The 20,487-nt window shown below is 51.8% G+C and overlaps 5 protein-coding genes across 5 annotated transcripts; 2 read left to right on the forward strand and 3 right to left on the reverse strand.

Annotated features, from left to right (window-relative positions):
- Positions 1-834: 834 nt before the first annotated feature.
- On the reverse strand, positions 835-2,183 carry PV08_07578 (chaperone DnaJ; the record flags this gene model as incomplete). Its single annotated transcript, XM_016381907.1, has 3 exons — positions 835-1,961; positions 2,017-2,086; positions 2,148-2,183. The coding sequence occupies 3 exons, from the start codon at positions 2,181-2,183 to the stop codon at positions 835-837; spliced, it is 1,233 nt and encodes a 410-aa protein (XP_016235009.1).
- A 957-nt stretch (positions 2,184-3,140) lies between these two features.
- PV08_07579 (uncharacterized protein) lies at positions 3,141-4,860 on the reverse strand (the record flags this gene model as incomplete). Its single annotated transcript, XM_016381908.1, has 2 exons — positions 3,141-4,470; positions 4,526-4,860. The coding sequence occupies 2 exons, from the start codon at positions 4,858-4,860 to the stop codon at positions 3,141-3,143; spliced, it is 1,665 nt and encodes a 554-aa protein (XP_016235010.1).
- A 526-nt stretch (positions 4,861-5,386) lies between these two features.
- On the reverse strand, positions 5,387-6,394 carry PV08_07580 (uncharacterized protein; the record flags this gene model as incomplete). The annotated part of the gene is made up of 1 exon (XM_016381909.1): positions 5,387-6,394. One exon carries the CDS (start codon positions 6,392-6,394, stop codon positions 5,387-5,389), a length of 1,008 nt encoding a protein of 335 aa, XP_016235011.1.
- Positions 6,395-7,092: 698 nt separating this feature from the next.
- Positions 7,093-11,448, forward strand: PV08_07581 (uncharacterized protein; the record flags this gene model as incomplete). The annotated part of the gene is made up of 1 exon (XM_016381910.1): positions 7,093-11,448. One exon carries the CDS (start codon positions 7,093-7,095, stop codon positions 11,446-11,448), a length of 4,356 nt encoding a protein of 1,451 aa, XP_016235012.1.
- A 4,230-nt stretch (positions 11,449-15,678) lies between these two features.
- PV08_07582 (uncharacterized protein) lies at positions 15,679-17,227 on the forward strand (the record flags this gene model as incomplete). Its single annotated transcript, XM_016381911.1, has 3 exons — positions 15,679-16,150; positions 16,199-16,338; positions 16,394-17,227. The coding sequence occupies 3 exons, from the start codon at positions 15,679-15,681 to the stop codon at positions 17,225-17,227; spliced, it is 1,446 nt and encodes a 481-aa protein (XP_016235013.1).
- Positions 17,228-20,487: the final 3,260 nt, after the last annotated feature.

Here is a 20,487-nt window from a genome sequence, read left to right on the forward strand (position 1 = left end):
AGGATGTGCTGGCTGGGGGAAACACTGCGAGTCTCGGCACACGCGAGGACTGGTCGCACCTGATGTCGTGAACGCCTTGTTACCAGTAGATCTATGTCCCTGTACTCAGTAGGCTCGGCGAACTGGTGACAGCTCCTTTCAGCATCTCGAGATGCGAAAACCCGAATAACTAAACTCGATCTACCACCTCATCCTTCGAGGAGAGACCACGAACAATACAATATTTACATCGCATTAGGTCCTCTCCCGTAGCTTGCAACATGACACCTTATCGTCTCTTTAGTAGCTATTCGTAATCTCATATCAATCTTCTCGCTCCTTCACCGACATTATATCGTTCTAGTCGTCTTTCATCACTTTCGAACCACCCGTCTCATCTCGCAGCTCGTAGAGAAATAACACTGAATGGATCGTCCCCTTTTGCATGAAAAAATCGTTCTCAAATCATACATTGTTCACATCACTCTGACGGAGATGAGCTATCAGTGTCTCGCGTCCATTCTATCAAGCATGCATGACAAAGCTATCTAATGTCTGCGGCGCCTGCTCAAAGCTGAATCCCACTAGATGTACGGCTCTCGAAACCAGTACAGCCTATTCTTGTGCAACATTGCCCCTAGTTGAAAACGCCAAACGCCACGATTGATCCCATATGATCTTTCCAATCCAACGCCGATACATGCAGATCCCCGAGTGGCTGTATGCATCGAATGGACTACTCGCTAATAGACTGTAGTCATTTGCAGCTGGCACTTTGGAACTCTTGATCGTCAACTTGCATTGTTCGTTTGTGTTTTCGTCGTGTCCTTCGTCACCTTGTGGTTGACCTGGCGATCACTGCGACGCACATTGCATCCTCTCTGCGCCGGCAGGAATACCGTCTTCATCCTCGTCATCCCCTGCTGCTCCTTGTGCTCTGGCTTGATGGCGAGGATCAACTTCTTCAAGGTCGAAATCTTCCACCATACCGTCAGCAGGCGGGAGTTTCTGTTGCATACGAGGCGGCAAGATTTGTTCCAGCATCTCGACGTTCTGGATCTCTGACTTGTCGGGGAATTTGACATCGAATTGGATGTATAGGTTGCCAAAATCGTGATGACGGAATGACGGCATGCCTTGCCCCTTGATGACTTTAATGGCTCCAGGAGTGATAGGATCGCCAGGGAAGATGTTGACAGTGAGCCACCGGTCGTCGAGATGCTCGATGTAAATTTGTCCACCAGCCAGGGCAGTCAATAGATCAATCTCGGCGTGGTAGAAAAGGTCGTCGTCCTTGCGCTGAAACCGTGGGTGAGGCTTCTGTTCAATTTCGAAGATGACGTCGCCAGCAAGCACGCCAGGCATCTGATCACCCTCACCACGGAATTCGATCTTGTGCCCGCTCTTGACACCGCGGTCGACATGGACGTGCAGCACCTTTCGCTCGACCACGGTCTTTTTACCCATGCAGCGCTTGCATCGATCACGATCACGAATCGTCTCTCCCTCACCCTGACAATCAGGGCAGACGGTCTGGAAGCGCTGTATCATGGGACCCATCTGACGCATCATGGTCTTCATACCAGCACCATTACAGCCAGTGCAGGTTCTAACAGCACCCTCCTTACCACCTCGTCCCTCACATGCCGGGCAGATAACAGATTTCTGGAGGGCCAACTTTGATACTTTGCCGCGGTAGATGTCCTCCAAGGAGACCTTGTGGACGTGGTGAATGGTTCTGGCTTTCTTTGGGCCCGTGTCACGCATGCCACCGCCGAACATGCCGCCAAACGCTGTGCCACCGCCAAAGAACTGGGCGAAGAGATCTTCAGCCGCCATGCCTCCTCCCATACCGCCTTGTTCGAGGCCTTCTTCGCCATATTGGTCATAGAGTTGTCTTTTTTGAGGATCGGACAGGACTTCGTAGGCTTTTGAAAGATCTTTAAATTTCTCCGCAGCATCAGGGTTATGGGCGTTCTTATCTTGTAATTATTAGTTTCTGAGTGTAGGAATTATGCCTCTCCAGGAACAACTTACCAGGGTGGTGCTTTAAAGCACCCTTTTTGTAAGCTGACTTTAGTTGGGCCTCTGAGGCTGAGGGGTCAACCTAAGGAGTGTATTAGATCAATTGTTTGTCAAGGGCGACAGAATATGTGATTTTAGCGTACCCCCAGGATCTCATAGTACTTCGTATCCTTAACCATGTTGCCGAGCAATTAATAGATCCGAAGGAGAGACAAGGCTCGATCGAAGGAGAGAAGTAGTAGTCGCGCGGCGATAGCAAAAGGCTCGGAGTCGCTACTGCTGGATGATAAGAGCACAGCACTTCGATCTCGAAGGGCGGCACGACGTTCAATCAGTGAATGGTAGGTACAGTAAATAGGGAGTGAGAGGAAAGTCGAGCGTTTTTAAGTCGACAGTGTGCAGGCGACTAATTTCGAGATATTCATCAGCGCCTTCAAAAATTCGCAGCGGCGTCTTCGCAGCCAGTTTAAACGGGGATGCGCCAAGCTTCTGAGGCGTTCCTTCAGCTTCTCTCGATTTCCCCATACAAATAGAAAGATCGTCCGCCGGCGTCTGACAGATCAACAATAATGTACTCGCACACACGTACATAAAAATAATGACAGGTCTCAGCCAACAATCAGGCCGATTGCAGGTGATAAGTAGCTTCTCTTATCCCTTGTCTACTCAGGGCGTTGATCGGTCTGCCCATGTCGACATCTCCTACGTAAGATCCAAGGCCGACTCCATGTCGATTCGTTCCGAGATTGTTATCGGTGGACACCTCAGTCTCACTCCTCCAGATCTCGTTCTGTCTGACAAAGCATAGTGGTAAGTGCGCCCGAGCAGAGTGACTCGAAGCCAATCTACCGCATCGCCACCACAATAAGTGCCCAGGTGCCGTTGCCTTATGAAGAGATCATATTAGAATCTGACTGTCCACGCTATAGTCATACTATCTGCCTGGTTTGGAGGGAAAGTCTGTAACTTCGCCTTCTATCCTCTGTATTCCCGGTGTCAGACATAGCCCCATTTTGAGACGCACAGCCTCTATTCCTTTTGCAGACATCGGATCTGGAACGATCGGCTGTCATGTTGTATCTACCAATGAAAGGCTCCTGATAAGCGATCCCGGGCACCATCAACCCAGAGATGCGTTATAGGTGCCTGAAGCGCAGAATGAGACGGTTGCTCTTCGGCTTCGTCGTGTAGGCATCAACCTCTTCAATTCCTTCATCGTCAACGATCTCTGTTGTCCAATTGGAATAGATTGCGGCAACGAGCAATTTAATCTCCTGCGTCGCCAAGTGACTACCGATACACATCCGCCCACCGGAGCCAAAAGCCCAGAACCAGCGGTGCATCTCTTTGAGGTGCTCTTCGGTAGTCTGCGAAGGAAACCAACGTGACGGCTTGAACGTTGCGGCGGCTGGAAAAACGGCTTCGTTGCGATGCAGGCTATATGGCATAGCTGACACACGCACGCCTCCCGGAATACCAGAATAAGACCCGAGTGTGCTACCACCAGGGACATGAGGAGAGATCCTTGGCTCAATGCCTGGAATCGGTGTGTGCAGCCTGAGTACCTCCATAACGATGGCGTGCAACAACGGTAATGCGTCGATCTGCTTGGGATCAGGTAGCTGGAAGTCCTTCAGATCCAAGCCCACGGGCAACGGCCATTTGACGGGAGGGTTCAACGTCATTAGCTCCTCATGGAGTTGTTTTTGGAGCTCTGGATGCTTGCACATTTCCCAGTAGAGGTAGGTGAGAGCAATGGCCGAGGTCTCGTGCCCAGCACCCAGCTGGTCAAGCATTTCACTATAGATCTCGGCGGTAGTAGTGTCATTTTCATCTTTCTGGAGACCTTCGTGTCGAATTGTGGGAAGCAGCACATCCGATGTAGACTTTCCTGCCATCGGATCCTTCTCACGCAACGCTGCAAGTCCAGTTTTAAACTGCTTGTACACTATCGGTTCATCGCCTGGCCATGCAGCGGTCCCACTTGCCGACTCAGAGAGGTATCTTTCAGCCGCTCGGCACATGTTTGCATTCCAGTCCTCAAGATATTGATTTGCCTCATCCACGAAGCCCGGAACGACGGGAAATCCGAGCCTTCTCGTGAGATTTTTGATCCAGGGCATTTCGGCGGAAAAGAACTCATAATCTCGCCGGCAGTGGTACTCGTGCATGATCTTCTTCCTGGTAGCCACGTCCTGAGTCAGGTTTGTGCTGGCCTGGAGACCATACTGGTAGGCTGACATGAAGTCCATAGTCATGGCATTGTTCATCTCATGGACATCAGTAGGCTCCGCGGTATCGGACAGGTGCTGAAGGAGCGGCAAGAAGCGTGTTGAGAAAAGTGTATGGGAGGTCGCAGATACTTGCGGTGATGAGGCAATGTACGACTTGCTGTAGATATTGGCCATAGTGCGCTTCTTCTGGCTATGGGGACCATGCTTGATTGTAGAAAACATGTTCATGACGCTACAAATGAATCAAAATCACAGCTGGAAGCATTCGGTCGGCGTGAGTCACTCACCCGTAGCTGCCAAAGCGCTGGGGATACCAAGCGTGTTTCTCCCACCCTCCGGCGTAAATAGTTCGGATGCCATTTTCCACGCAATTGACACTGAGCTCATTCAACCCCATCCGAACAACGGGCCCACGCTTGAGATGTGCGGCGTAGGTGACAGCATTGTTACGTTCCCGGTAGCGCTGGTATGTTATCCAGAGATCTCCGAAGAATGGAACCGACCAGTGGGCTGGTGGGATGTGGCGGAGAGGGTGGTAGAACAAGGGATGAAGAACGAACTTGTAGATGGCCAGCAGAAGAAGACATGCTAGTGCCGCGGTGGGAATCACTGAGACCGTCATGGCGACAAGCTGGCGAAGCACGTTCGGTGCTGTGATGCAATTGGGGAGAGTGGTTGGGAAGAATGAGCTGCAATTTATCGTGACCTCTCGGAAGATTAAACAGTCTTAGACAAAATCGTCGAAGCGAGTCCCCGAAGACGACGAAGAGAAGTCGCCCTTTAACCGCGAGCTGGTGGTGTGCAGCAACCATGGCCAGGCACTCAACACACTATCTGTCGAGCTCCTCTATCGTCTGTCAAAGACGATGATAGGTTGTGCGAGATGCCTGTGTCGTTTGGTCTTTCCCCTTGTGTCGATCCCGAGGTGGATGCTGTCGCTAAAGTCCGCGGGGGGAAGCGAAGTTTATGTGGAGTGCGATTCTCCGTCTAGGTCAATGATCCACGCTTAGATGAGGTGTGAACAAAGACTTCGGACTCATGTACCGATAGGCTATGTCGACTCTCTTGTCAAAGAAGCCGAGTAGAGCACGGTGCATCCCAAATTGCATTCCGAGTGGCTCAATGGCCGTCTGCAAAACTACCATGAATTAAGCAGGCCTCCTTTGTTTGCCCTTGCCGGCCACCTCCTCGTCGGGACTTTCTTCCTCATCACTGCCTGATATGTCGTCCTCGTCGTCGAATCCAGCGAATCGCCTTACAGGTTGTCTGGCCTTGGGTAGGAGGCGTGATGGTATCTTCAGCCGATGTTGAAGAACCCACAAAGCATCTGCATCGCCTCCCTCGGCTTCTACTCTGAGTCTTGCCATCTCATCTTGATCAAGTTCCATCACATCGTCTACGTCGCTGTCTGCCTCGCTCCCTGAGGCAGATCCTCCACTTCCGCTGCTCTCGTCAGCTTCTTCAGAAGATGTAGCACTCGTGCTCTTTTCCTGGGCCGCCAACATAGCCATCTTGACCGCATTCCTCACATTTTCACCAATTTCCTCCTTTTCCTCAACCCACTCATCACTCAAGCCTTTACGCCGACCATCAGGGCCCTTACCGGCACGCATATCTGCCTCTCGCTGCTCGGCGAGTTCGATGACCTGCTCCCATTTCTTCCGCCTCTCCTCCTTTTCTTTCTTGTCCATGTCTGGTTTGGTGGCAAGGTAAGTTGCTAGATTCTTGGCCTCTGTGATTGTCCGTAGCCTCCGTCCATCCAGATTTCGGGCGCTACCAGTGGCAAGTTCTGCATTTTGACGCTTTTTGCGAGAGGACATGCGTCCACCTGCGGCCCTAAGCTGAGAACCAAAGCCACCCTTCCCTCCCACCAATGGGGCGGATAGCCTGAGGGGCAGTATCGTAGAATCCACGTCGCGGCGACATGTTTGATGCTGAGCGATATCTGCCAATGTTGTAGTATCAGATGCATAGATCGGACGGCTCGTGGTAGACGTGAGAAGGAGGCGGGTCGGGGGTAGTCTCGATGGCAATAAGTTGACGATTGTCGCGAGCAACTCCCCAGTAGAAGACGAGGCTGGCAGAGGTATACATAGCGTAGGTGGCAGTGCCAGGCCCGGAAATGTGTCCAAAAGGACATTGACCACGGGCTGCATGCTGGAAGCGCTTGTTAAGTGTCGGGGAAGAGACTGGTACAAGGATTTGGTTTTTTTCGACGCCGGTGAAGTGAGAAAATGAGCAGGACCGGTGGTCGTGCAGCACCGAGGGGCAGGAGCGAGATATTATCGTTTCGAGTTGCAGTGATACCGAGGCGGAACCTTGGTCGAAACCCAGGTAGGGTGATCTTCTCTGCGACCTCACTGGTACTGCTGGCTCCAAGGGTGGTGGCACATGTAACTCACCGCGCATCGAAATTGAGCAGTACTCACAACGCGCTAACCGCTTTGGGCGAGGTCCCTGCCGCTAGAAGAAAAAGAACGGGGACTTCCTCCTCCTGGTGCCCGACTGGGCGAGCAACACCCTTTCTTTCTCTGGACTCGTGGGGAACGCGTCGTTATTGCGAAAATGATATCGGCCCATCGTCCTAGAACTTTTGACTAGGACCATCCGAACCTTCTTCAGACTCTCATCGCAACCCTTGCCGGTTGCAGTACTGTCATTTCGTCCTCTCGGGAATTGTCAATGCGGAGACCCAGCGCACTGGCCCCTGGATCCTGGAGACGACAAACCGGACACACTCCACAAAGATCATCGCTGCACCAAGGTCGCTGTTCGCCAGTTCTGACCACATTCTCATCAAGTCTGAATATACTGGCTCGGTGATCGCAACCAGGCCACCGCTCCGTTTCAGAACATGCCCTGGAAGCCGCTGCCTCTTGCTTATGCAGTAGCCAGGTACCCTTTTCAACCTTCGGCTTCTCCCACCGAGCTTCCACTGCAGATTGGCGATCAATTGTATGTCATCGAACAGGGCGGTAAAGATGGCGCCTGGTGTCGTGGTTATCTGGTTGCTCCACCGACTCTGTTATCGGCCTTAACTCCCGCTGGAAGGACCGCCGCTGACGCGCGCGTCTTCTCTGGTATTTTTCCGAAATGCTGCATTGAAATTCGGGAACAGCTTGGTTCTGGAATCTCTGCGGTTGCCCAACCCGGCGAGCCAAAGCCACAAGCCCCCGTGCCGATGTTGAAAATTGGAGATGATTCACCGACATCTTCGACAGAACCTCTTGTGGATGAGATATCATCATGCCTGCGAGAGTGGTATATCCTTCACCTCCCGGACCTAGTCCTCCGGCGCGAGTATCGGGTTCTTGATCAGATGTCAGAGATTACGAGTCGACTTGATTATGCTCGGAGAGAGCTCCTGAACGACGTTCTTACTGCGCAGGAACGATTGCAGGTGCGAAGTGATGCAGTCTGGGACCTAGTCAGGGGCAACAAAATGCTCAGTGGCGAGGTTATCGTACGAGATGCCACGCAACACGGCCGATTGTTGACGTCCGACGATTCTGCCATTGAAATGACCAAGTTGCAAGCGATCATGAGCGTTTTGGAGTCGCCACCATCCGAGAAATCCAGGGCAACTTCTCTACACCATTGCCTCCTTGATGTTATTTCAGTTGTCGGCTCCGATTTAGAGTCTGCAAGCTTAAACCTAGCCCTGTATCGCAAAGATTCAGATGGCAATCTCGAGTCATTTTCCGAAACTTACAGTTCTATTGCTTCGGCAAAGATGAAGACGCTGTTTTCAGATCTCAGTAAAAGAGACATAGGTGATGGCGGAGAAATCTTTCTAACCGTGAAGGTCACCATTTCAGAGCCTCCGCGAAAAGCGAAGCGACGAGCTCCTGAGCGGCCTCCGTCCAGAAATGGAACCTTGTTGGGCCAACGGCAACTTTCTCTTAACCGACGGAGGTCAAGTATGATGTTTGGCAAAAAGAAATACGCCGAAAAACCGCAGCCGGGGATCAACGGCCGAGCGACGCCCCAGACCAACGCCAGGGCTCAGACACCCTCGATTGCCGAAGAAGAGGACGGTTCAGCACCGGCCCAAGGCCCTCCGGTGCCTCGAACAGTCGCGGTCGGGGTTCTCGATGTGAGCACCCTCATGCGCGAAGGTAAACCTCATGAAGAGACGATCACGATGTGGTCGGTTTCACCGCGAGACGACGAAAAGCGCAGAGAAGCGGATCCTAAAATAGTGCAATTGTTGAACTCTCACGGGAGATCTCTTGTGGTTTCCCCTTACATCTCAAGTGTGGCTCTCAGACTTACTCCTTACACTGCTCCGGATGCAGATACAATGGTCAGGAACAATCCGACCTCAATGCATCTCGTCACCAAAACCCAAAAGATTGGCTTTTCAGAGGCACCTTCTAGGCCTCGATCAGACATATATCTCAGGCTGAACAAAGCCATTATAACTCAAGGAGCGCACCTCTCGCATCCAGAATTGAATGTGACCCCGATCAAAGCCCATTCTATGCAGAACCTACAATTAACAATGGAGGTTCGGGATTCTTCTGGCCGGCGCATCGAACATTGCATTTATCCCTCTTCGAACGGGGCAGCTGTAACTGCATTACGCACGAACGCTGTTGAACTCGATTCTGCGTGGGACCAGACACTATGTCTTCGAATACCAACAGATAAAGTTCCAGACAGTCACCTGATCATCAGCATTGCGGATGCCCCTGAGTTCCCATTTGCACTGGCTTGGATGCCACTATGGGACAAGCATGCTTTCGTTAGTGATGGAAAGCACTCTCTCATCCTGCATGCTTACGATAAGATAACTTCCAGTGTCGTCCAAGGTCGTGGGGCATATCTGTCTTTACACTGGAATCATGCAACTTACAAAACTGTTCACGAGGGAAGCTATGCCAATATCGCATCGTTGGAGGTCAGCACCCTTCTATGCAGTACAGAATACTCACAAGACCGCACTTTGGTCAGCCTCATCAAGTGGAAACATCAGACTTCAGTGCAGTTGCTAGACATCCTCCAGAAGCTTACATTTGTGCAAGAGATAGAAATCGTGAAGCAACTGCAAGATGTTCTTGATGCACTGTTTGGAGTGCTTGTGCACAAGTCTGGCGAGTCCAAATTTGAGGATCTCATTTTCAACGATATCGTGTGGGTATTGGGCATTGTACACGACAGACGGTACAATCTGGGACCTCTTGTCGAGCAGTATACTGAAAGTCACTTTCGCTCCCCTTACGCCGCATCCTGCCTCATACGAAGTTTCACCAGGCTTCTCCAAAGTGTGTCAGACCCTCAGAGTGCTCGAGACATGAGAGCTCTGTTCAAGGTCGGCAGGACGTTCATGAAGATTGTTATCACGTCTTATCAGCAACGGCGATTTGGGTCGCAAACGAATGAAAAGGGAGACGAAAAGCATTCCAATTTCAAACAAGACATGCAGGCTATTTTATTTGGACTGCAGATGATGATGCGCAGTGAAACGGCGGCCCTGGTAGGCAGCAAAACCTTGCTCGTGCGAGAGTTCCACACCTGGCTGCCCGAATTGCTTCCAGCTTTCAGCAAGGAGGAGGTCATCAGGACATCTATCGACTTCATTGATTCTTGTGAGGATGCAACGGGGAAATTGGTCCTGTACCGGCTCATCCTCATTCTCAACTATACCAAGCTGGATCGGATATGGACCGAGGACAGGGACAAAAAGATGCTCGTGAAAAACTGTGTCAGATGGCTTTCCCCTTACTGGACCCAAAATGACTTATCAGACGATTGGCACGAACAAGTCCGACTAAGTTGTTCGATTGTAGCTGAACTTACACGATTCCCGACTCACTACTTGCACGAGTTTGTGCCAAAACTTATCTCTGCCTATGAAGCCATTGCACGACAGCCTTCAACTCGACGGCGCTCGCTATCGTTCCTCTTCCCTGATTCATACCCGTTCGTAAGCAAAGCAACAGACTGTGAAGACTCCTTCGATGAGACTTTACTTGAGCTCTCGGCGACAGTGGCCACCATCGCAAAGCTGAAAGCGCCTTTGTCTCCCAAAATGCACGGCCAAGAGCTTTCGAATTACGTACTTTCGACACTTAGCATGCTACGTTCGCTCCTTCAGCACAATGCATGCCCATCGACCTGGCTCAGTTTACACATTTACCATCACTCTTCTGCCTTGACGATTCTGAACTACCTCTCTAACCTGCTCATCTCACAATATCTTCCCAGTCCCGAGGAAGCCGAAAATCCAGACCAGGCTGACAGTTTCAACCTGAAGATGAGCTTGTGGAAATCTTTCCTCGACACTCTGCTCATGTTGGTCTCATCCCCAGCCCTTGCCCTTGAACTTTTCCCTGAGCAGAAACGCCGTGCGGTTTGGAAGATATCTGGTGACGTCCGTCAATCCGGCGCTGACCTTTTGCGAAACTGTTGGGAAAGCCTTGGATGGGAAGCATCGGCTGACGATCAAAGACGGTACAATATCCGGAAGCTGGGTGGGTACCAGGTTCAATATGTGCCTAGTTTGGTTGCGCCCACAATAACACTATGTCTCAGTATGCACGAGGGTCTGCGTAGGGTCGCAGTTGAGATTCTCCAGACCATGATCGTCAACGAGTGGGCGTTGAGCGACGGAGAGAGTCTGGAGCTGATCGAGACAGAGGTGATCGGAGCATTGAACAGTATCATCAAGGCAAAACCTGTGAGTGCCAATGAGGCCATGAGCCGCAAGATTTTCATCGCCGAGTTACTGGACTTGTTCAGTACGATTGCCAACCAGCCAGACGACGCGCTGTGGACGGCAATCGAAGATCTTGTTGCCACGATCGATGAGTTGATTGACCTACTCACAACCACCGAGGCGGATGAGGAAGTCGACGACCACCCCAGGGACATGAGTAATGGACATGCCAGAGGGCAAAGTGGCGATTCGCAGAACAGCGAGGCCAAGGAGTTGGCGAGGGCGAGGAGGAGCATTGACGGGTTGACACCCACGAGCCCGGCGCAAGGGCGCGACAAGGAGTACGGTGTCCATGCGCTGGAATGTTATAAGCAATTGGCAGAAGAATATGAGCGCAATGGTGACTATAAGAGATTGGCAAAGACTTACAGGGCCATTGCTAGGATCCACGAGGCGAGAGCTGCGAGCCGAGCGGGTCCAGGAGGGCCGATCAATGGGCGGCAGGCTTACGGGGAGCACGATGCAGATGGTGAGGAGGAAGATGTTTAGTTCACCCTGTGGTATGTACCTGGATGGAGGCTCGAAATGCAGGTCCCTGACCAAAAGCGAATTTTGGGAGAAGTTACGGCGACATTGATTGGTCTTTTTTGGGCAGGTGTATGAGTGAACTTTGATCTTGTCGGGGACGACCCAAAGCTTGGGTTCCTTGGGTTTGGAAATCGAGTTGAATACAGAACGTGAAGCTATGGGTGACCAGACGCGATTCTAATGGCAACTCTGGTGTCGTTCTGGTATCAGAGGCTGAATGAGAGTACCCCTCGAGTATAGGATCAGATGCACTTCGGTTATTAGCGGAGCGACGTTGTAGCACTTGCTTGTGAATTGAGCGGCATTCGTAGAGAAAAGGGTGACCAAAATTCCGACGACGTTGTTATTATTACAGTCGCAGCCTTCTTGCTTTGCGCCGCTTGTTTCCAGATTGCAGCTTTAGAGCGGACCGACATTGTTCCAATTTGGTTGGAAGACGTTAGTAATCTGCTGCGGCCGTCAGTACATCGTGGTGGTGATGGCGTTCGTTCTTTTCATTCGACCCGGTGTGGCCGTTGATACGTTATTTGTGATGATGGCCACGTTTTTGTTTTTGAGAATTCGACCTGGCGCGACCTGACTGAAACTGCTCGGCATGCGCGGTTCTGACTAGCGCGCAGACTGACAGGGGCACCAGAAAGCGCCAGGTATAATACAAACTCACCTGTTGAGACGATAGAAGGGACGCAATTGTACTCGCCATGAAGCATTCACCTACCTTATAACAAAGACCGAGAGACATAGTATTTGTGTGAAGCAGAAGTATAACCCACATTTTTTCTCACAGAACCTGGTTTACTAGTGCAACAACCAAGGTGTTGACAACTATCCTGCAAGTCACGGCCTTTCTCTCAGCATAATCGGTTCTTTCGCTCGGCGACGTGCGGTGAAAACGCTAGGCGGCGCTTGGGCTTGCACCTTAAGGAGAGACCCGCGGGCTTGTGGCGAACGTGAGAGAGCCATCAAACCCTGCTACCGTCCGAGGAATATCTTTCTTTCGCAGCAAAAGACAGCTCGTATGGCATCGCTTCGATTTGCCCTTGTGGACTGGTGCGTCGTAGAGTAGGATTTCGGATTGGGATAATCGTCAACGAGGTTGACGAAGAGGGAGCGGCGCCATGGACCGTGGTAGATCGGAAGCGCCACCAAAGGAAAAGAGCAGATCATGCCACTGGCTGGCCTGATAAGACCAACAACAAAGCGCGGGCAGTCGATGCTTTTGCGACAACAGACTACCGATAAGGGAGATCAATAAAACAATAATATCCAACTCAATTTGGAGGCACAACAAACATAAGTTGAGCCAGCGAGGTATTGTGGCAATACACAAAAACTGGACCTCGTCACCGGCGGTCTATCGTCGTTAGCGGATTGGGTGTCGCGACATTGTCGCCGGTGGACGGCAATTTCGTGGCAGCAGCATTTCGATCCGCGGGTCTGAAAGGGCAATAGAGTCCTTTTAGATTGCTCACTCTCCCAGACAACAGGTGGAAGATCAGTGGCAACTTTAAAGGCTATTGCGTGGACGCGGCCAAAGCGTCAATAGATGGATGCTGTCTCGTCAAACCGAAAGCACAGATGGTGTTGAAGAATGTCTACCGGAATATATTGTGGTTCTGACAGCGTCTGTGCAAATTATGAGTTTCTGATGTTCAAGTGTGCAGTTTGCTGAGCACTTTTGGATAGCATTCAACGGGACCCATCGCATGAATCGCATGAATCGCGATCGCTTGAATGGGCACGACAGGCAAGGAAAAGAAGCACCTAAGCAGCACTCAGGGATCGATCTGTGACCCGAGTAAGAATTGAAGAACGAACTCGCCCTTGGGGCGTTGAATGTGTATCAGCAGAATTTGGGGCTCGTTATTGCGCGCGTACTGACGAAAAAGAAACTTAACCTTCTGTCACATTGGAAGCTGGAGACGCGAGTTTGATGGCATGTCGCTGTCTGATTTGTCCCTTTTGGCCACAGCCGCGATGAGTTTGGTATAGCCCGCGGCTCCCTCGTCTAAAGGTGATTAACCCGACTGGGTACGCGTACTGTCAGGAACCAGGAGTAATGATAGCAATGACAGTGCCAAAAAGCGAGCCGCAAGAGAGGAATCATGGGCGGCCGAATCTGGGTTTCCCTTTGTGGGTTGACAAAGATGTCTTGTGTCTGCCTGTCGAGAGTTTCTGACAGCTTCAGGGGTGGTCGAGCTTCGCTGGGCGACATTAACATCGAACCCATGAATGGAAACCGACAGGTTATCTCGTCGCTGCCAATAGTGTAGAAGTCAATGACTGGAACAGGAGAACCGCATCGGCTCATGGGTTTCAGCTAGACAAGCGAGAGAAGGAGGTGTTTACAGTGAGAGTCGCTGTCGGAGGTGGTGGTGAGGGTGGTGTAAGGAAAACTCCCTGCGAGGTCTGGAGATGAAATCTTGCTCCACCCCGCCTAAGGGGATGGCTCTCAGCTGTCAGCATGGCTTTCCAGCAGACGGTGCTGTGAAGAGGAGCGGGTTGAAAGATGTCGAGACGTAAGTGAGATGCAAGCTTACCGTGGCAGACTCGGAGGGAGACGTGGTAGACGTTTGGGTGATGGGGAACGAGGTGTTGCAGCGAAGCCTAGTGCGCCTAGTGCGCGTAGTGAGCCACTACTTGCGTGGGCTTCGATTAGTGACGCCCTGATGCTGGAAGTGTCGTGTCGTGTATTACTTTCAAGTAGGTAATAAGCTACCTACGATAGGGACCGACTAAGCCTACTGGGTGTTAATGCCTCAGCAGCCTCGCTAGCCCGCTAGGGATCTTTAGGGAAGGTTCCCTGCGCAGCCGCTAAGGCAGGTCTCTCTTCCCCTCCACGTTCTCGAGCTGTCTTGGTCCCTCACACATTCGACCCCCCCCCTCCCATGTCGTCCCGTGCGTCCTCTGACCATTGTTCTGGCACCTGGCAATTGAAGTGGAGGATCCTCACTCCCATCTCTCCAAAGCAGTTGACGATGTGTGGCTTACCTGAAGGCGAAAGACAGAATACTAAAGTTATGCAATGATCATATGTCAAGATCAATGGGCACGGCCTCACCTCACGGATCGCGTTGCCTCGCTCCATGACTGCACCGACCACCATCACAGCGGTTTTTGGCCCGACGACGAGATTGTACTTCATCCACGTTGCTCAGAGATTGCCGACGCCCGGCACAACTGACGGACTGTGCCCAAACGTCAAGGCTGCCGTCACTGTCCATCACCGCGGTCATACCCTTCGAGACGTCTTTCGCTGCTAAATTGCAAAACATTGATCCCCTACCGTCTCTTGCTCGCCGCCACGGACCGCCCGCTCAGATACTCAGTACAAAGACCATCTGAAGCCCGTGTTCCATCTGTCGTTCCCATCCTTCACTTCTAAAGTCCACACTACACGCTCGGAGGCAAGAGGCAACCTTACGCACAGGACGTCGGAGAGAGATCCATCAGCAGGTACACTGCCGGGGAAAGAATTGTCTCAAGATTTTGCGCCGGAAGGGCCGTTGCATTGAACTACAACAACATTATACATCAATACATCCTCGAACTACAAGCAATATCGATTTGGGGAAGTCTATCGAAGGGCATACGGCGCATTGGGCATAGCATAGCCAAAATAGGACGCTCCAGGTGCCCCGAGCTCGCTACACCAGAGCGTAACGGTTTCGGCTTACTGGACCGGATTCTGAACCGACTGGGACCTAGAACACCTATTTTCATCATTCAACCCAAAACGACTCATACCCAAGCTCCCGCGGTCTGATTTGTGACTCCAAGGGAACGTGACCATCGGTCATTGCCAAGGCACATACCAACCACGAGTCGCCCTTTTCAGCATTCCTGCTGGATGCTACAGTCTCATTAGGCAAATATTGGGCTTTTCTTCTTTTGTCTCTTTCTAACGACACTTTCACCACACGCCCAAAACGTCTCAGGTGAGTGCCTATAATTACGTATGACACTTGCCCGCAATATTTCGCAGATGAGGTCAATAGGACAGTGCCCTGTCCCATTCTAGTACTTCTGAGTGGGTGGACCAGACGGATCTAGGGCGATTCCAGCGGAAGAGCGCCCTGACCCTCCTCCACTAAATACGGCACTGATCCCTTGAGGATCAAAGTACTCTTCATCATTTGTTACTTCCTTCTACCTTCAACGTCTTTGCTGTACACGGCCGCTGACCTGAACATGATGCAGAACTCGAACCAGCGCTTTAGCTTTCCTTCATTCCAGAAGCCTCAGAGCGAAGCTGCCTACCAGCAAGCCCTGAGACAACGCCTTCCATATCCTGCCAAGGGAGGAATGGAAATCGGTGGCCTGTTGAACGCAAGGAATGCTGCAGCGGCAGACGCTGAACTCAGACGTCAGATACAACAATCAATGCAAATGGAAGGCGGCGTCGCCTATGCCATGAGCCAGGCGCCAAACATGGCTCACCACCAACCACACCATATGCAAGCACCTGGGATGCCATACCTAGGTCAGCCTCAACACAGTCACCAACTCTACGCGCAAAGCTACATTCCCCGACACGATGCTCAAACCATGGTTGACGACAATTTTGGCGCTATCAGACAGAAGAACGAGTCAGCGCCAAAGGCATTTGCGTGTAGCACTTGCCAGAAGGGCTTCGCGCGTCGCAGTGATCTCGCGCGACATGGTATGACCAACCCTTGGCTGCAAAAGCGCCTCGCTGACTTTCTTACAGAGCGAATTCACAGCGGCATCAGACCACATGCTTGTGATTTCCCAGGTTGCGGGAAGCAATTCATCCAGAGATCTGCTTTGACTGTCCACATGCGAGTGCACACCGGCGAGAAGCCTCATATGTGCGAGCGATGTGGCAAGGTATGCCTAGTTTCGCTCCATGCGCGGGAAAACAGACTGTCTAACCTGCGTGCAGCCATTTTCCGACTCAAGTTCTTTGGCAAGACACCGCCGAATTCACTCTGGAAAGCGACCTTATAAGTGCCCCTATGCAAACTGCCAGAAGACTTTTACTCGACGAACAACTCTCACACGCCATCAGAATCATCACACAGGCACAATTGAGCAAGCGGCAGCAGAGACTAATGCCAAGTTGTCAACCACTCAGGGTCAAAGCCAGTCAATGTATGGGTCCGCTTCAGGTTCGTCGAGGCATTCCACTGCGTCGCCTGCGGATAGAACGCTATCGGTTTCTCCCAATGCTGAACTCCCTCCTGCGACCAATGGCCTACAGCGACAAAGGTCAGATTATGGATACCTAGGGCAAAATCACTCGATTCCTCCGCATCTGCGGCCGGACTTCCAGCAGAACCCGACCCGTTCGGCGCCCACCATGAACGTCCAACCCATTCACACCTTTACGAGCGCCCCCCAACAGCGACCAACCACAGCACGGCCGCAAACGTTTGGTCCTCCTCAGCCTATGGAACCGCCGGCTAGCGGCACAGGCGGTGGCACAGGCAGCGGCAATGCTTCTCCTCACATGGGCAACCTAGGCTGGAACGCGCAAAACCCCGGCACCCTACCCACTTCAGCTGCGATGGACAACTATGCTTATCCTGATCCCGGATACGGCGGGCATCCGCTTTACTATCCTGGAAGCAGCATTCGAAGGCCTCAGTCCACGGAACCCGAAGAGTACGGCATTAGACCTCGCCAACACATGGGGCATCACATGCCTGTTGGCCCGGATTGGGGTACCATGCCAATGGCTGTCCAAGATAGCCGACAAGAACGTTATGTGATGTAAACCACTCGACTCGACCCGCAGCTGCAATCCACTATTGAGCAATATTGGAAAAATCTTGGCTTCACCTTTGTCAGTCATGTGTCGACCTTGGACTTGTTCGATTGCCCGGCCCTTCCGAACGGATCGGAAGGAGTCTGAGCAGAGGCCAATGCGCGGTGCTCGAACCACGATACCCATCCTTCATACCTGTGTAATCAGGCTTTACTTATTTTTTGCTTTTGAACAAGTTCGTTTCTGATGTATGATATTATTCAACGACTCAATTAAACAGCGAGGTCAGGGAAATGGGGATACCAGGAACCAAAGGAGGGGTCTCAGCTGTGGCGCCAAACGCCGGCATACGCCATGGGAGGGATTGTACATATGATTTTCTTTGCATCAGGCACCTTTAGCCTATTCGAGGCGCAAATGGGGATTTTGGGTGGTGTGGATCTTTTACGAACGGCAATGTCTACGAGTTTCTACCATGTTAAGAAGCATCAGTTGGCTGGGAATTTTTTGACTAGCGTCGAGAGGGAGAGGCGCACAGGCATGATGGTGGTCAAGGCGTGGAAGACTGGGAACGACGATACGAGTAATGAACGGGTTTCTCTGATGTAGGGTACTCACTCGTATGGATGAGGCCTGTGGTCTCACTCGGCATGCGTGATTGGACCACTTCCATCGATTCTTGATTGATTCATTCTTTGTTGAAAAGAGCGTTCCCACTCTCAAACTATTAGCCTACTATCGCCTCATTCATTGGTTCGATGCTCAGCTGACACTGTCTATATTGGGCAGGGAGTGAGTGACTTTCCGATCGCGGTCTGTCAGAGCAGCAACTCGCATCTACTGTACACCCACCACGACCGAGTGTGGGCGGGTACAATACACACTTTTTGCCTATCTATCACGCTGAAGGCTTAATCTTTTGATTGATTGCGAGTCTTCTTTCCCATTATCTTCTCTAGGGCGTTTTTATCTCACAAAATGGCACGTTGATCATGATGACGGCGGCGGCGGCGGCGGCAGTGACGGTGGACCGTGGTGAATGGGATGACTGACGCCACACAACGGCAAGTCACCATGCCATGTACGTATGTACCACCACCACCACCACCACCACCACCAACTTCACAGTGGCGAACGCCCACCCCCATACCCAGCCTCTAGGTCAGGCCGATGCGTCGTCGGTCCTGTTGTGGTCCTCTCGTGGCGCTGGAACGACCGGGCGGTGCTGGAGCCAGGAGTACTGTTTCATTGTAGTAACTCGTAACTGTGAAGAGAGTCCAGAGTCCAGAATCCTGGGTCGAGAAGTCCAGACCGGCCGGGCCCTCCAGACGCCGTCCCTCTCTTTTCTCTCTCTCGAAGCGAGTTTCCTTTTTCCTTTTTCTCCCTTTCTTGCTCGTCTCTCCCCCGCCTTCTGTCTGGATACTCTGCCAAATCGAGGTGTTACTGTACACGGAAACGCGAGCGACGGCGACGGTGACGTGATCAGCACCCAGTCGCTGGGGCGATCTTGTGTGCAGTTAGACGGACTGATGCTGCCACGCCGTGTCTTCGTCCTTCGGCGTCGGCGCCCCTCGTCGGGGTATTGTCTGTCTTTCATTCGGATCACACGACGTGCGTTGCCGCATATCTAGGTACCATAGGTCGGTAGGGTCGTGTAGGTAAAATTCTCTACGAGTCCTCCTTTTTCCTTCCTCTTTTGTCGCTTCTTCGGTTCGTGCACATGTACGTGTACTCCGTAGTTCGCCTCTCCTACCTTACCGCCTCAAGACCTGACCCAAGACCCAGGGGAATTGTCAAGTGGGTGGTGGGTACGGAGTAGTCATTTTTACAGAAACTCCTCCAGTTCTCCCCGAATTCTCTCTCTCTCTCTCTCACACATTCTCACAGCCCAGCCATCAGGGCCCGGTAAAGCGGAATTGTACGAGTAGTTCGCCGGAGGTAGGTCGTTCCATTTAATCAAACCCCCCCTCCCGGCCCGGGTGCGAGGTAAGTTTGGTAAGAGTCGAGTGGTTGTTGATCTCGTTGATCCCGGTCTGCTGATCTGTTGATCGCTCGTGGTACTTAGTACCGCCCGTACGTTAACTAGTCTTGGTTTCGGATGATGTGCATATTACATGCATTCGTGTATGCATCATGCACGAAAGAGTTTCCCCCCTTACCCCGGGTTGCGTGGACCGTGTACCGTGGACCCTGGGCGGTGTGAACAAAAAGGGAAAAAAAATCTATGGCCACCTCACATGGGGAGCCGTTTCTATTTCTGTTTTTGTGCTCTGTGTGTGCGTGTCCTCATCAGTCTAACCGACTGACGTAGTCAGGTCCAGGTGAGAGTTACACCCGTAGTTACAGTAGGTACTGTAGTAGTACTGTACCTACCAGGTTACCTACTGGAGAGTACTGTACCTAGATACCTACTAACCTAGGTAGCTACCACCAAACTAACTACGGTAAGTTACCTCTGTTACCTTCCGTACTACGAAACCAAGAACTAGGCGCAGTTCGTCATCCGGAGTCTGGTGGACCGTGGACCGTGGGTGGTGGTGGTGGTGGTGGTGGTGGCGTCTTGAGTTACAGTACCTGCAAAAGGAAAAAAAAAATAAGAAAACGAAGGGTGAGTTCATCTGTAACGTACTCGGTATCCATAAATACAAAAGTAACTCCCCCTTTGTGGTATGTACAACCTTTAGACGTCGAAGCTAACAAAATTCGGCTTTTCTTTCCCTCCCCGTTATCTTGTTGGTGTTCAACGTAACTCAGCCTCGCGGGAGATTTTATTGCTCTCGCGTGCTTTGTGTACTCCCGTACTCCGAGGTTGCATGGGGGCGCCGTTTGTGCCGCGTGCGTACGTGGTGCGTGCGTCTGCGCGGTTCCCAAACCATAAATAACAGTCGGTACCTTTAGGTCAAATAATCCCTGTAAGGCTGTACTACTGACTAGTTAGTTTGTTAGTCCTCCGTAGGGCTCATCATCATCATCATCACTTAAAGTGATCAGGCTGAATGGTGCAGCAAGGCTGAACCTCAGCCTCAGTAACTAGTAGCCACGTGCCACGCCTCCGCGAACTCGTACTACCGGTGACCAACCCTGGGGGAGGGCAGGCTTGAACGTGTAACACCCTCAACCTCAAAGACCGGCGTCTTACGACCACATATGATGCCCAGATCCCTCTGGGAATCGCCGTCGGGGAACGTATTTCGTACAATCACGCTCAAGCCCGAGTGAGCGACACGCGCGCAGTGTGAGCATGAGCGTGAACATGTACATACACGAGC

Source organism: Exophiala spinifera (assembly GCF_000836115.1).
Source record: "Exophiala spinifera strain CBS 89968 unplaced genomic scaffold supercont1.5, whole genome shotgun sequence".
NCBI lineage: Eukaryota > Fungi > Ascomycota > Eurotiomycetes > Chaetothyriales > Herpotrichiellaceae > Exophiala > Exophiala spinifera.